Source organism: Osmerus eperlanus, chromosome 24 (assembly GCF_963692335.1).
Source record: "Osmerus eperlanus chromosome 24, fOsmEpe2.1, whole genome shotgun sequence".
Lineage (NCBI taxonomy): Eukaryota > Metazoa > Chordata > Actinopteri > Osmeriformes > Osmeridae > Osmerus > Osmerus eperlanus.
Genome location: NC_085041.1, coordinates 1966952 through 1982729, shown reverse-complemented (window position 1 = coordinate 1982729; position 15778 = coordinate 1966952). Strand labels below are relative to the sequence as shown.

Here is a 15778-nt window from a genome sequence, read left to right as displayed (position 1 = left end):
TCTCTCTCTCTCTCCCTCCCCTTCGTCCATGCCCTCCATCTGTCCATCGTGAACATCGGGACATGTGAGACAGGGACAGAGTCAGACTCAAGGACAGAGTCAGACAGGGACAGAGTGAGACAGGGACAGAGTCAGACTCAAGGACAGAGTCAGACAGGGACAGAGTGAGACAGGGACAGAGTCAGACTCAAGGACAGAGTCAGACAGGGACAGAGTAAGACAGGGACAGTCAGACTCAAGGACAGAATCAGACTCAAGGACAGAGTAAGACTCAAGGACAGAATCAGACTCAAGGACAGAGTAAGACAGGGACAGAGTAAGACAGGGACAGAGTCAGAGATACATGTGTGAGTCAGACAGGGACATGGCAACAGTCCAGAAATGAAAAGATTTGACCATCACTGAATGATGAGTCACTTCCTGATGGGTCATATCCTGTCCAGCGTTATGAGAAAGTAGCAGGCTTTGGTTGCACGTACAGTGTTTTACACTGTGTGCATTCCTACGCCTTCTTGTGGCCATCCAATGTAACAGCAGAACAGGGCTTGGACCGAAAACATGGTTTTAATCAGGGATCATTGAAATACATGCCAATGTATTTTTCTGAGAGCGCTGGCAGTGGAGGTAGTTTCCTAATAGTGGCGTGTCTGCAGGCGGTAAACTAGCCTGGAGAGACCAGATGGAAGTCTCGGCGTGGTTTTGGCGTAGACGTGGTTAACACCGTTGGGCTCAGTTTACGTCACATCTGGAAACCTTCGGCCAATCAATGGCCACTGCGGGTTCGAACGTTGTTCACGGCAAATATTACGACGCTGCTAAAACGATGATCGGATTATGAATGCTCTTATAAGGTTTGAACGAGCGTCCGCGGTAATGTATTGACTCAAAGCGACACACCTTTCCATTTGACCGTCAACATTAATTTATTGAAATACCAGACGAGGATTATGAATCAGGCCCAACTGATATAGGAAAAACAAAAATCACTTAAATCACTTCCTGTGTTGGTGTCTTGTTTCCATGACAGTGAGTGGTGGTATTTCCTACCGTGACCCCAGAGGACCTGGTCTTGGACGAGAGCAGTGATGTTGACAACCTCCTGACACAGACTGTAAACCCACAACCTGGGCTGACTAAGTAGGTACCCAAGAGAACACTACCCTCTACACTTAGTTGCACATCAACTCGTTCACATCAGGGGTGTTGAGCCCTTGTCCAGCCTGCTCCACAGCTCCTATCATCTCAGTCAGTAGCGAGAGACAGACAGAATACTAAGTAAGTGTAAGTTCTTTTATATGTGAGGGAACCTTTCTGAACTGTGACTGGTACAATAAGTTGATATAAAAGACATCCATCCGTGCTCTTGGATTAACCTTCCCGTTCTACTAAATCTACTCTTTAATAATACTATGTTTGAATCATTCGATTCCCTCTAAAAACAAGTAAAGCACAGATTAGAAAAATGGGTTTATGTGGTTATGATTAAGAGAACAGAGATTAGCGACATGTCGCTACTTTAGTGTAGGATGGATGAACCACCCTGAAATGTACATCCTGCTATGATCATGTGGGCATGTAAACATGCCTAAAACGTGGAGCATAGACAAGCCCGTGTGCAAAGACAGTCTTGAAAGCAGAAGATATGGCAGCACTTTGTTTTACGGTAGAGTTTCCACTAGAATTTCAAACAAGTTTAAATAAATCAGAAGGGCCTTTGTGGTTCTTAATTAATCCCCAGAAACTCCTTTCGAAGACAAAAACACGACATTATTGGTTGTTTGACTTTGTTCAACCTCTCAACCAGCTGGAGAATATTTATCCATCTCACTCAGCATATAATTTATTTACCGTAAAATAAAGTGCAACCTAAAGATCAGATTTAATCAACAGTAAATCCCATCAGTCCATGTCAGTCACAAGCCTCAGAGGCTTGTTTGACCCTCCCTCCGAGCTGGCTTGGATGTTTTGATTGGTCAAGGTGACCAGTCAATCAGACTTCAGGCAAATCACAGTTCTAAAGTTCTTGTCCAGCCAATGACGGTGAGCTTTGAGAGTTCTGCGTGGAACTTCCCCTCATTGTGGGTCACTGTAGGGAAAGGGGGGGGGGGGGGGGGGGGAAGAGAGACTCATCATCATCACCTTAAATATATATTTTTTCCTGAGTTTCCTGATCAATACTGAATCCAAAGACCTTAAAGCACCTTCCGGTTCCAGAACTTTCAGTTGATTTAAAAGAGGGCTTGATGCAGCTCGACACCAAGTCAAAATAGAGCCAGCTAAAAGATCAGTTCCCTTTCTCTCGACACTACAGTAACACCACCTTGATCCCAGAGAGCAGACTAGACTATGCCAGAGAGCAGAGGAGGCTGTGAAGGGAGGGGAGGAGGAGAGAGGAGAGGAGGGGAGAGGGGAGGAGAAGGGAGGAGAGAGGGCAGAGGAGGAGAAGAGAGAGGGCAGAGGAGAATGGAGGGGAGGAGAAGAGAGAGGAGAGGAGGGGAAGAGAGAGGGCAGAGGAGAATGGAGGGGAAGAGAAGAGAGAGGGCAGAGGAGAATGGAGGGGAGGAGAAGAGAGAGGGCAGAGGAGAATGGAGGGGAGGAGAAGAGAGGGCAGAGGAGAATGGAGGGGAGGAGAAGAGAGAGGAGAGGAGGGGAGAGGGGAGGAGAAGAGAGAGGAGAGGGGGCAGAGGAGAATGGAGGGGAGGAGAAGAGAGAGGAGAGGAGGGGAGAGGCGAGACGGAGAAGAGAGAGAGGTTTTGCAGCAGTGCAGACAACTCACCTGTGAGTCCCTTCACGGAGAACTCCTCGTCCTTCAAAGCCACGTCACCCTGTCCTCCCGCGGCAGTCTGGGACTGGAGACGGCATGGGGGGGGGGGAGGGGCAAGGGGGAGACAAGGGCACAGAGGAAAGGAGATTGTTAAGAGCAGAAGGAAAAAAAATAAAAATAATATAGTGAGTGAAGGCAAAAAATACATAAATGAATAACAGTTCCAGCCTCAGGAAGGAGAGTCACAGAGGTCAAGGAGTCTGAGATGATGCAGTTATTTTTATCCCAGCGTTTACACCAAGGGTGGTTTGTTTCCTGTGTCTGTTCACAGCAGGCAGCAAGAGATGATCGGTGGCGGGGGGGGGGGGGCCAAGACGTTCAGACGGGGGCCCCAGCTGCCCCCCTCCCCGGAGGAAGAAGGCACAGGCTGGGCCTGCTGGATCAGCTGAAGTAGCAGCAGGATCCTGCAGCGCAGCATTCAGGGGATTCTGGGACTCTGCCCTTGGATCAGTGCCACCAGGCAAGCTCAATCAAAAGAGGATGGAGCAAAGGATATGAAGAGGATGTGGAGTATCTGGTTTCATCTGGATGAGCAGCGCACACCTGGGTCTGGGCGTCGTCCAAGACAAGCTGTCCGAATGCTGAGCTCGTTTTCAGGAGAGTTAAGGGTTGGATCTGAAGACCAGATCTGTGTCTCAGGGAGCATTTGCTTCAGTCTGTCTGTCTGTTTTTTTTGTTTGTTTTGTTTTGTGGCCATGTGGTTGATTCAATGTAGCCAGTTGATCATTTGTAATCGTGGAACTGGTTTGTTAAGCACAACTTATCAATGTCCCCTAACAACAGAATAAAGTTATGTTGAATGACCTTGACTGGACTGCAAAATACAGAATGCCGCGCCCCCCCGCCCCCTCCACACACACCATGGCCATCTCTTTCCCAGTCCTACCCCAGTGTTATCAATGAGTGGGATCCAACTCCTGGTGAATCTCAACCAGGAATCTAAAAATGCCCAAACCACAGGAAACGCAGGTTGGCGGTTTCCATGGAGACGGTCAGCGGGGGCTTATCAGAGATGCAGGTGCAGAAGGAGAACCAGAATAGGGACTAGTCCGGGATCAGTTAAATCATTAATGAAGACAATCATGTAGCCCGAATGGCCCTGGTCTTAGATCAGTGCTCCTACATTAAGGAACACTGACACAGGGGTGAAGGGGGCACAGAGATATGGGGGTAGGGGGGGCACAGAGATATGGGGGTAGGGGGGGCACAGAGATATGGGGTAGGGGGGGCTCAGAGATATGGGGGTAGGGAGGGCTCAGAGATATGGGGGTAGGGGGGGCACAGAGATATGGGGGTAGGGGGGGCACAGATATGGGGGTAGGGGGGGCTCAGAGATATGGGGGTAGGGGGGGCACAGAGATATGGGGGTAGGGAGGGCACAGAGATATGGGGGTAGGGGGGGCACAGAGATATGGGGGTAGGGGGGGCACAGATATGGGGGTAGGGGGGGCACAGATATGGGGGTAGGGGGGGCACAGATATGGGGGTAGGGGGGGCTCAGAGATATGGGGGTAGGGAGGGCACAGAGATATGGGGTAGGGGGGGCACAGAGATATGGGGGTAGGGGGGGCACAGAGATATGGGGGTAGGGGGGGCACAGAGATATGGGGGTAGGGGGGGCACAGAGATATGGGGGTAGGGGGGGCACAGAGATAGGGGGGCAGGAGGGCAAAGCCCATCTATGCTGCCTACACAGGGATGGGAAAGGTATGGTGATAATTAGGTATGGTGATCCCTACAACCAAGTTCTTTATAGGACTCTTGAAGCACCACTGACCTAGACCAGGTTGTGATCTCTGTGACATCTATGGAGTATACTTACGTATGCCTGGGCGTATTTGATCTGGTTGACTCCTCCTTTCAGCTCAGCCTTGAACTGGGTGAAAAACAGATAGGACTTTCCCTGAGGCCTGGCACAAGGAGAGAGAATGAGAGCAGATAAGATTGAATCAGTTCTGTGTCGAATCGGTGATTCACAGATGGATTCATTTCTTTCGGTTGTTCCCTAACCCTACCCCACTGAAACAGGAGGAGATTACCTGAGGCACACAGCGTCTAGGGTCACTGACAGTAAGCTGTTGAATTAGTCATTGAGGATGACACACACACACACACACGTTGATCCTTACCTCCACAGAGAGCAGGAGAACAGCGTATCCTCATCGCTCAGGCCCAGGCTCATAAGCCACTGCTGCTCATAGACACACAGATGAAAACAACAGGTGAGCGGTCCAGACACCACAACGCTGCGGGGCGTCCATATTCAGATAAAGCAACATCACAACACTAAACATTTACATGTAGTCAGTTTTTTTATTTACAATTACATTTTTTTTACATTTAGTCATTTATCAGACGCTCTTATCCAGAGCGACTTACAGTAAGTACAGGGACATTCTCCCTGAGGCAAGTAGGGTGAAGTGCCTTGCCCAAGGACACAACGTCATTTTTTCCACAGCCGGGAATCAAACCGGCAACCTTCTGATTACTAGCCGCTCAGCCACCTGACTCCCTAAACATTCTGACGACAGAGAGCGTTGGTTTTCATCAACGTTCAGAAAAGAAACCGTGACAACAGCTAAATGTTCCTTTTATAGAATTCGGAAACACCCTAACTATACAAAAAGTAAATTAGAAGATATGTCGTGATATCTACATTTTTAGCAGAAGTAACAAACAGATGTTACCAACTAGGGGTGAGGGGAAAATCGATTCATATATGAATCACGATTCAGTCTTCTAGCGATTCACAAATTACCAAAACCGATTTTTCCATTTTATTATGTTTTCCTTTTCTTCTTCAACACTTAACTGCATATCACAGTCAATTAGAAACAAGTAACACTAAACAGCAAACGGGAATCAAATGTAAGCATATATTTAATCGTTTTTTTTTTATCGCATCGTGACCCCAAGTATCGACTTGAATCTAATCGTGAGGTACCCATTCCCACCCTTATTACCAACGCAACAGTCTGTGCCGTCAGTTGTGTTGACTATAGGCTAAGTGAGTGCTCAGCGCCTCAATCTGAAACCTACCTCGTTGGTGCCCCCTTGTGACGCATAGGTGAAAGAACACTCGTACCTACCCTGTGGAGGAAGAAGGAAATACATGATTAACTGGACGGGCAAAAACACCACCAGGAAATAAATCACAACTCATTAAAATAAAGTATTTCTTGTTGTGATTTAATGGCACATGATAGACAACACCATGTTTGTAGAGGTATTTTTAAATATAGGATGCATATTAGTTGTTGAAAAAACAATCTCTTAAAACAGCAGAAAGCTAAATTGTATGTTCTCATGAATTTTGTTCAGGTATTTTACTGGCAACAATGCAGGAAATCTATTCAAGGTGAGAACCAATGAAAACAGTCTATGTGGCAGGCTCTCACTGACGTGTCAGCGTCTCAGAGGTCATTTCCTCATCATCATGCGCCACAACTCCGTATAACAAATTCATTTTCTTTTCTTTTTTTTAATATGCGAAAAAATTAAATTAAGATTTAACTTGTGAATTCGCAATACCAAGTATCATACTTGCATTACATTGCATATCATAGTTAAAGAGATGCTACATCCTTTTCTCTTTCCAAACATCACTAGTTAGCTAGCTAGCTGTTATGGTTTAAGTTCGGTGCATCAGTCACACTAAGCAAAAACTACAATTCGTAGACATGGCTACATAAAAGACATTGTGCACAGATACTCGAAATTATGTTACTAGTTGAGCATGCATTGGCAGCTAACTTGCAAGAAGCTAGTTACCACTACTTACAAGTTTCTCAGAGAATGAGTGTACCATTCCTCCTGGTTTTACGTTGAATTCAACAGTCTTCGTTTGATCCGCGGAAGAGCTGTCTAATGCAGCTGCTAAAAGCAGCAACACGAGACAGGCCAGGTTACCGGAGCTTAGGTTTATGTGGCGAGCCATTTCTAGTCGCTGATTTGGGTTAAATTGACTAGGGTGAATTTGAAGCCAGCCTCAGGAATCTCCTTTTCCGGGTTGATTCTTCAAATCCTTTCGAAATAAAGGTCTTTTCTACAGTGGCAATGATACCCAAATGATCTAACCACTGATCTCGTCCCTACGCACGTTCATTAATAATATGTGAGGGACGTACATTGATTGCACAGCCTATTTTAAAAGTCCTACCACTTTTCAGGCTATGCTCTTATTTTGAAGGCCATGTAGCTAAAATCGGAAACGCTGTTTCACTGTTCTACTGCGACCGGAAACGGTAGAAAAAGTCTCCGGATACGTTGAGGAGCGGGAAGTTGAATTTACGGAAACGTAAACAAACAACGTAAGAGCAAAGTTTTTCTCTTCCTAAAATTCCACAATGAAGTTAACTTATTTTTACTCACTCATTATTGATGAGCCAGGCATCTATTTAGACTCATCAATGCAATCTAATGTACTGTTCTCTCACTTTGAAAGCTAGCTAGCCCTACCTAAAAGTGGGCTATTCTTAGCTAGCACACAACAGTAGGTAGCCGATGTCAACACGGGTAACTTCTGTGTTTGTATTGACAGAATGGGGGACAGGAACGTGTTGCGAGAGCTCAAGAGATGGGCAACGGAGGAATTCAACCTACCAGCCAAAAGTCTTCCTAATGACAAGTACTTCAAAACGTGGGTTGCTGACAACTAATCTACACAGCTAGCTAAGTCCAACAGTGTGTTTTAACGACATAGCACTTGTTAGTTGCATATGTTGGAGCGTCTAGTGTCCAGTCCCTTATCAAGTACCTCCCCTGATCTCTGTTTGATTCAGGTTATGTGTTGGACACGGGGCCTCCATATGGAAATACATCACACAACATGTTTACCATCAGAGGTGAGCAATCAGCAGGTGGTCTAATAATGAATAGCTGTAATTGTTACTGTAATGTAATTTGAAATACAATGTGAGATTGCTTGAAGATTCACACACTCACACACACATCTTTTTCTGCCCCTCCCTTCTCTAGGAATGTGAGGATTATGCGAGGGAACCTCCAATGGTATCCTTCAACTGTAAAAAAACAAAACATAAACAGGTCTACGTTTCACGGTACTTGGCCCAAGGCTCTAAATGAGCATTTAGCCTAATTGTGTTCCAGACACAAATATAACTGGTTTGGAGTCCTTGACAGTTTTTTTTTCTCAGGTACAAACTTCTGCAAGATAAAGAGGTAACTGTTCACATCCAAGTGTCTCTTCATCTACATATGTGCTATACTGCGCTATACTCCGCTATACTCCGCTATACTCCGCTACACTGCGCTATACTGCGCTATACTGCGCTATACTGCCTCAAAACCCCTGTTGCTGAGTGTGTGTGCCTGTGTGTGTGTGTACCTGTGTGTGTCTCTGTGCGTGTGTGTGTGTCTGCGCCTCTGTGTGTGTGTGTCTTTGTGTGTGTGTGTGTCTTTGTGTGTGTGTGTGTGTCTTTGTGTGTGTGTATGTCTTTGTGTGTGCGCGTGGTAGCTGAAGCAGGTGGAGGGCCAGAGTGAGGCTGTGAGGAGACAGGACCTGCTGCAGCAAATCCAGGAAGTGAGTTCTGAGCTGAACCACCTGGACTCCCAGATCAGCGGCACCGAGGCCCAGCTGGCCACCGAGGGTGAGTAGTCGAGATTCATTCGTTCATTTGGTCCTTTATTCATTCATTAGGTTATTAATTCAGTCATACATTTTTTTGTTATTTTGTGATTTTAGTACTCAAATAAGCTTTGAGCAGTGCAGTGAAAACAGCTTGTTTAAGTACATATCAAAGTTAATTCAGTCACTCATACATATATTAATGACTTCAGTGCTGTACTGTGTGTTGAGCAGAGCAGTCGATAGGCTGCAGCGAAGCCCGGGCGGAGGACAGCCAGCGCAGAGAGCTCCTGCTGCAGGCTTTCAGGCAGCGCTGCGCCCGGGAGCGCCACACCCTGTCAGAACACACCCACAACATCAGCAGCTTCTGTCAGACTCTGGAGGAGCTAGCCAGGTAAGCCCCACACACACACACACACAAGTCTTGTCCCCGATACAGGTCAGTTGAGGTTGTGTGTGTGTGTGTGTGTGTGTGCCTTGGTAGGAAAGCTGAGGTAGAGGTGGTGTTCAAGAATGAAGGATCCAACAGCAACAGTGGAGAATACTTGAACCTGCCCATGGCAGAGCCTCAGGTCCTGGTAAGCACATCCAGCACTGGTCATAGGTCTCATCTGTAGCTGTAATAACCTCAACACAATGTTACAAACCTAGAAATAACACAGTGACAGCAGCTATAGCCCGTCTGTCCTCGTTGTCTCTCCCTTTTGGCCAGTGTGAGATGAGAGAGCTGTGTGAGGAGAGACTAGCCTTCTTCCAGTCTCTCCAGGAGAGTGAGCTGAAGACGCAGACTGCCTCGGCCTCGTAGTAAGAAGAGCACATCCACACCAAGATCCTGTCGGTCACACGCTGACCACATCTGCTACGCCGCACACAGACCGTTTACTGAATGTGTCCTCGGTGACTGATGTCTTTCTGTTTCTCTTCAGTATCTCCCGTGAAGACAGGACTAAGGTGTTTCAGCATTGGCTAAGTACCGTGGAGGTATGTGTTCTTGTGTGTGTGAGAGAGAGGGAGAGAGAGAGAGGGAGGGAAGACGTCAAAGCCTATGGAGTCAGTGGTCACACAACCCCATAAGGAAATGGGATATATGTCTCAGTGGATTCAAACCTATTTGAATGTCGGCCAGTAGTTTCAGGCCTATGTGTCCTGTCTCCAGGATGTGATGAAGGGCTACCCTCCAGACCAAGTGTTATCCGCCCTGCAGCACCTGGCTGTGGCCCAAGGCTCGGGTCTGGAGGACAAGCTGGCCTCTCTGGATGTGGCTGGAGATGTGGAGGCCCTACGGTAAAGTACCTTCGGCTCTGTCGCTCCACACTCAGCATGCCTCCCCCTGGGTAGCACGTGAAGACTGGAGCTTCAACAGCGGCTGTGCTTGTGTTTGCTCCAGGTTCCGCTACGAAAACAACCACCTGCTAGACATCTCCAGACAGGAAGAGGAGGAGCTACCGCCAGTGAAGACTCTGCTACAAGTAGCTACCCCCCACACACACACACACAAGCCTACACACACACACTCACATGCAGTTACACAGATTCAGGACTGGAAACGAGGCATCGCTCAAGCCAACCCTCAGGAACACTACTAATGACTAACAAGGATTCATGTCTGTGTGTGACCCACCAGGCGGCGTGGGAGGAGGTAGAGGAGAGCCTGATGGAGCTGTCCCAGACCAGGGCTCGGATCCAGCAGCTCCAGAACCAGGCCCAGGCCCAGAGGAAGGAGACCGAGCTGGAGATGACGACAGGTCAGGAGTCACAGAGCGAGAGCCTGGCACTGTGAGTCCTCAGCTTGTTGGGTGTGCTCAAGCCTTCGGCGAGAGCACAACCTTTGTTCTCTCACATATATATTTATTTATTTATTTATTTATTATTGTTTATTTTCGCCCCCCTAAGGATCAGTCAATATTTGGACTACATACACAACGGCGGTGTCAAAAGGTTCGTCTTGGTAGCGATTGCGTTGGTTGTATTTTTATTTACGTTCCGTTGCATGGTTTAAGTAGAAATTGCGTTTTTGTGGTGAAAAGTGAAGCTAACGGTGGCTAATTTGCTAGCCACAGTCACTGACGTTACTAACGTCACTACGTCACTAACGTCACGAAAACACACGTGACTACCTGTAGCAGAACATTCGTTTCACGTCTGTTAATATGGGGGATAGCTAGGCTAACTATAGCTTTACTGCAAGGCAGCTGCAGGAACGCCACAAGCAAAGAGGCCAGGGTGATAACTATTTACTCATTTTACTTTGTGATGTGAAACACAATTATGAAATGTAATGTACAATATTAGCTGATATTATTAAGGAAGGGGCCCACATCTACTTTTGGAAACGGTAGTCTACTATTTCACTGAAGCATTAGCATCATGACATTAGCCTCTGTTGCCCGGGCAACACATACTACAGTGGTCTATGATGCATCTGTTTTCAATCTTTAAAATAAACATTCCTCACAAATACATTTTCGTTGTAGGATTTATTATGACATTACATTACAAGTAAACGATTTGTGGGTGAAATTATCATTACCTGTGGTTTCAAACCAGTGTAGCTCACTGCAACGCTGTAGCCTACGCGAGACACTACAAAAACATCTACACAACATGTTCGGCACTCCCCTTACTTAAATCAAAAGTCTAACTAGTAACCTGAACTTCATTGCCACAGCCTAAACTTTGTCAATCTGTTCATGAAAATAATTAATTTCAGCCTAAACCGTACAACGGAACGTTAAATCCAATTCAACCAACACAATCGCTACCAAGACAAACACAGCAGTAGTCTAGTACTGTACTGTAGTAGTAGAATTTACCGGGGCAGCTTCTCCACACAGGGCTATATCGCATTTTGCGTTGTTACTGACAATGATCCCTACCAGTGAGCTTTTTATGAATGAGCGATTTTCCACTAAATAAATGTCAAGCTTATTTACGTTTTTGGGGGCATATTTTCAGTTAGCAGATGGTACTGTTTGAATCGCGATTCCATGTTCTACTGCCGGTAACGTCGTAGAATAATCTTCAAAGGGGGTTCTTTATTAATGAATGAATGCAATATGAGTAGGCTAAATGCCTGAAAATATCATGAGAAGGGAAAAACTTAAAATGACGTTTAAGTCATAGAGATTAGGTCAATTTTTACACCGGTCTGCAAAATGTATTCGTTTTGATTCAACGTTGAGGCTGCCTCTTGCAGGGGAAATGAGAAGACATCTATTTCATTCTACACTTCACTCGTATTTTCAGTTGTAAATGAGCAGCAAAAAAAATGCTTTTAAATCTATGTAATCTTTATAAATAATAAGTATGCATTTTTATATAAAATATACAGAAATATCAGTTGTAAAAATGTCATTCAAAAACGGACCCCTGTGCAACCGACGCAAGCAAGCACACCCTACAATTGCCCCAGAAATTGTACCCTCTCTAGTTTTGTCTTAATGAGCCGGGATGGAAGGAGTGATGGGGCACAGACAGCTGGGCCCAGGAGATGTGTGACAACATGATGTGTTACAGATGTAACACCTGGATCTATTGTAATAGATCCAGGTGTAATAGATCCAGGTGTAATAGATCCAGGTGTAATAGATCCAGGTGTTAATAGATCCAGGTGTAATAGATCCAGGTGTAATAGATCCAGGTGTTAATAGATCCAGGTGTAATAGATCCAGGTGTAATAGATCCAGGTGTAACAGATCCAGGTGTAACAGATCCAGGTGTAATAGATCCAGGTGTAACAGATCCAGGTGTAACAGATGTAACACCTGGATCTGTTACAATTGCCTCTTCACATGCCTTGCCCCCCTCTGCTCCAACCCCCCCTTTCTCACGTGTGTGTGCGCGTGCGTGCAGGACTGTCCTGGACGTAGAGCTGCAGGGCGTGACGCAGGCAGCAGTCCGAGACAGCGTCCGAGAGCAGTGCCAGCTCATGGACCAGCAGGCCAGGGACAGACAGGAAGCCCTCAGGAACCTCCACAGCCAATGGCAGAGCATCCTGGACTTCAGACAGCTGGTGGTGAGAGGAAGTGGGGGAGGGAAGAGGGGGGGGAAGAGAAGGGAGGGAAGAGGGGAGGGAAGAGGGGGGGGGAAGAGACTCGCCACGGCTGTTGACATGTTTGTGCTTTGTTCTGTGAAGGGGCTTTACAGAGCCCGCCCACGTCCTCTCTCAGCCTTACTTTGATTCCACAATTTACCTCCAGCAACCTTTAAAAAAACACAGCGTTTGGCAGAAAAACCTGTTAAACGAGCCCCGAGACCTGGATTCAGCAACACCCACACAGCCTTCGTGTGAGCATGTGTTGTCCCACAATGCTGAGATCCATTCAGTCCAGCAGAAGCTGATCCGCTGTCCTCTGTGTGTTCTCTGAGCAGGACACCAGACAAGAGCAGATCAGAGGGCTGATCAAGGCTAACTCCTCCACCAAGACTGAATTAACTCGTCTGCACAAGGAGGTACTGGACGTTCCCAACCTTGTCTGTGATCTGTATCCATGCGCGCGTTACCTCAACATGTCCCTTGAATTTCTTTCAGGAATTTCTCTGTACAGTAAATCCAAGTCAACATCCAAAAGCTTTTTCCATCAGCTAACTTTGACTGGCTCCTCTGCCCCAAGGTGGGCCAGTTCTTCCAGGAGAAGCTGGGGCCAGAGTTCAGTGATGTCATCACAGCCGCCGACGGCCTTCGGAACTGCGTCTCCCAGGAGGTCAGGAAGTTTGTCACGGTGTCGCTAGACGCTCTGGACCGCAGGGCTGTGGATGGGTAAGAACCACTTCCTACTTCCTGTTCGGTCGGTTGCCATCCTGGTCAGCTGACCAGGCTGAGGAACGTAAACAAAGATTTGAAAAGCTGAAGAGATGGAAAATATGCTTGTCATTAGACTTGAGTGAGCAGGTACAGGAAGCTGCTGTTTGCATCTGACCCTCGTTCCTCTGGGAATGTTTCGCCAACAATGACTTGCTTCTGGGTTTCAGCGAGCAGAGGATCCCAGCTGCATGGTTGTCCATCCATCGGGTCCACGCCCCCTCCTTTCATAACGTGTGCCAGAGCCTGGACTTCCCTCTCTATAAGGTGTGCAGGACCAGAAACACAGCACAAACCAGCAGATACCTGTACCACAGTACACCTGTACCACCGTACAACCGTACACCTGTACCACCGTACACCTGTACCACCGTACACCTGTACCACCGTACACCTGTACAACCGTACACCTGTACAACCGTACACCTGTACCACCGTACAACCGTACACCTGTACCACCGTACACCTGTACCACCGTACACCTGTACCACCGTACACCTGTACCACCGTACACCTGTACCACCGTACACCTGTACCACCTTACAGGTCTCCTCAGGTCTGGGGATATGTAGACGGCAAACAAGTGTTAACTCATCTCTAACCATGATACTCTCTTCCCATCCCTCCTTCTCTGTCTCTCGCTCCCCCCTCAGGCCCCAGAGCAGCTGTGCTCCCAGGCTCTCTCCCAGCATCTGGAGCTAAGGTTCCTGCGTCACCTGCTGCGGCTCCACTCCACCTCCCAGGAGAGCATCCAGCGCCAGCAGGCCCTGCTGCCCGCCCCCGACCAGCAAGGTAAACACCCTCCGCCTTGCCCGCCAGACAGACGTTTCCTCTTCTTGTAGGAACTCTCAGTTCATCCAATTAGATTGCTGCCTTGTAGTTCCGCCCCCAGACACTGGTTGACGACATCACAGCTGTATCGGCAGACACCGTTTCCACTCTGTAATAAGCTTGTAACCATATTGTAATATTTTTCTTGATATTCTATATTTCTTGATAGTAGTGTTATGTATAGAGTTAGTGATCCCGTGTGTGTGTCTTCTCCCCAGCCCTGCTGTCCAGGGTGGTGGAGGAAGACAAGGAGATCCTCCAGTCTCTGCTGCCCAGAATCAGGAAGCTGAACCAGCGCTGCTCTCAAGGCCTGGAGTACGGCAGCCAGGTCAAGACGGCCATTACCCACTGGTGAGTCCTGCGCAGCGTCAGTACAACAAAGAACACAAACGAAATTGGAGTGAGGGTGTCCAGCCTTCTGGTGTCCAGCCTTCTGGTGTCCAGCTCTTGTGGAAGCTAATGTGCCTACCAAGGATAAACATATTCATGAGCACTATTAAAAATACATTTTCTATGATAGTAAAGAATGAGGCGATATGGAGTCAGGATTGAATCGAGACAGTGGTTTGGTCGCATGTGTGCCCTGTAAGGATGTTTATGAACGGTTTATAAGGTGATTGAACTTTAAAACAGCTAGGCCTACAACACCCTCCCATCTCTGTTCAGATGAGTTGCTGTTCATCAGATCCTCCTGCTCCTTCGTGTTAGGGCTGGAGTCAGGTGGCTGAGCGGTTAGGGAATCGGGCTAGTAATCTGAAGGTTGCCAGTTCCAAAATGACGTTGTGTCCTTGGGCAAGGCATTTCACCCTACTTGCCTCGGGGGAATGTCCCTGTACTTACTGTAAGTCGCTCTGGATAAGAGCATCTGCTAAATGACTAAATGTAGGGCTAGAGCGACTAACCGCTGTCTTTGTGTGTGTGTGCGCAGGTGGGACCAGCCTGCCCAGCTAGCTCTGCCTGAGATGTGTCAAGATGGGCTGACTTTCCAACAGTGGCTCCAGAGGTGGAAACTAGCAGCCAAGACGTCCTGATGCACCGGAGAAGCTTAGCTGGCTGAGCTGAAGCCTGAATACGAGCACAAAACGTCAGGTCTGAAGCCTAGAAGCATGTCTCCCGACCACCTCTGTTACAAGAGGAGAGACAGCATGAGATCTGAGATGACAACGACTCGTTTTAACACCGGAAGTTTTTTTTTTTTTTTTTTTTTACTGTACACTGTCCGTGTACTTAGCTTCATCATACTAAGATGCACCAAAACCCACCACTCCTAATGTTGTTGATTTCATTTTTAGTATTTCTACTACTATTACTACTATACTGTTCACATAAAGCACTGTCCATCTCTCACCCAGACTTTAGAATGAGTTAAGCCTTCATGGATTACTGTATCATTACTAATAAATTACTTTTTAATAGCTAATCGGATCCTCTGATTTTGTATCACACATTATGCTGTCCCCGCGACCAGACTCCGGATAAGCGGTTGACAATTGAGGGATGGACGTTAAGGCAGAAGATTTGAGTTGTGCAAGACTATTAGTTTTGACATTAGCACTTGAGTGAAGTGGTTGTTATTGAGGAGCGGTCTACGTGATAATATATATCCGCCGATATGATACTGTTTGTGGTTGTCACCTTCAGAGTCTTTCGCATTGTTTCATGGCACGCCCTACAGCCTATTATCGGTTTACGGCAATAATAGTTAGACATATTCTGAAGGTGCTCGAGGGAACGG

The 15778-nt window shown here is 47.1% G+C and overlaps 3 protein-coding genes across 3 annotated transcripts in view; 1 reads left to right on the top strand and 2 right to left on the bottom strand.

The window, feature by feature from the left end:
* Positions 1–1454: 1454 nt before the first annotated feature.
* Positions 1455–6904, bottom strand: mydgf (myeloid-derived growth factor). Its single transcript, XM_062450176.1, has 6 exons — positions 6606–6904; positions 5864–5914; positions 4954–5015; positions 4647–4734; positions 2777–2849; positions 1455–2086 (listed from the first exon to the last, which is right to left on the bottom strand). The coding sequence occupies exons 1-6, from the start codon at positions 6759–6761 to the stop codon at positions 2007–2009; spliced, it is 510 nt and encodes a 169-aa protein (XP_062306160.1). The 5' UTR covers positions 6762–6904; the 3' UTR covers positions 1455–2006.
* Positions 5804–15778, bottom strand: part of qsox1 (quiescin Q6 sulfhydryl oxidase 1) — a 146835-nt gene continuing 136860 nt past the window's right edge. Inside the window, exon 13 of the transcript XR_009928352.1 lies at positions 5804–5815. The gene's annotated coding sequence lies outside the window, so the exon portion shown is untranslated. The remainder of the gene's footprint in view (positions 5816–15778) is intronic.
* Positions 6999–15457, top strand: haus5 (HAUS augmin-like complex, subunit 5). The gene is made up of 20 exons (XM_062450164.1): positions 6999–7134; positions 7365–7463; positions 7606–7668; positions 7802–7834; positions 7981–8005; positions 8301–8433; positions 8646–8805; positions 8896–8989; positions 9124–9215; positions 9338–9392; positions 9568–9695; positions 9799–9880; positions 10036–10187; positions 12264–12426; positions 12783–12863; positions 13025–13170; positions 13383–13479; positions 13866–14004; positions 14262–14394; positions 14972–15457. Exons 2-20 carry the CDS (start codon positions 7366–7368, stop codon positions 15072–15074), a joined length of 1977 nt encoding a protein of 658 aa, XP_062306148.1. The 5' UTR covers positions 6999–7134; position 7365; the 3' UTR covers positions 15075–15457.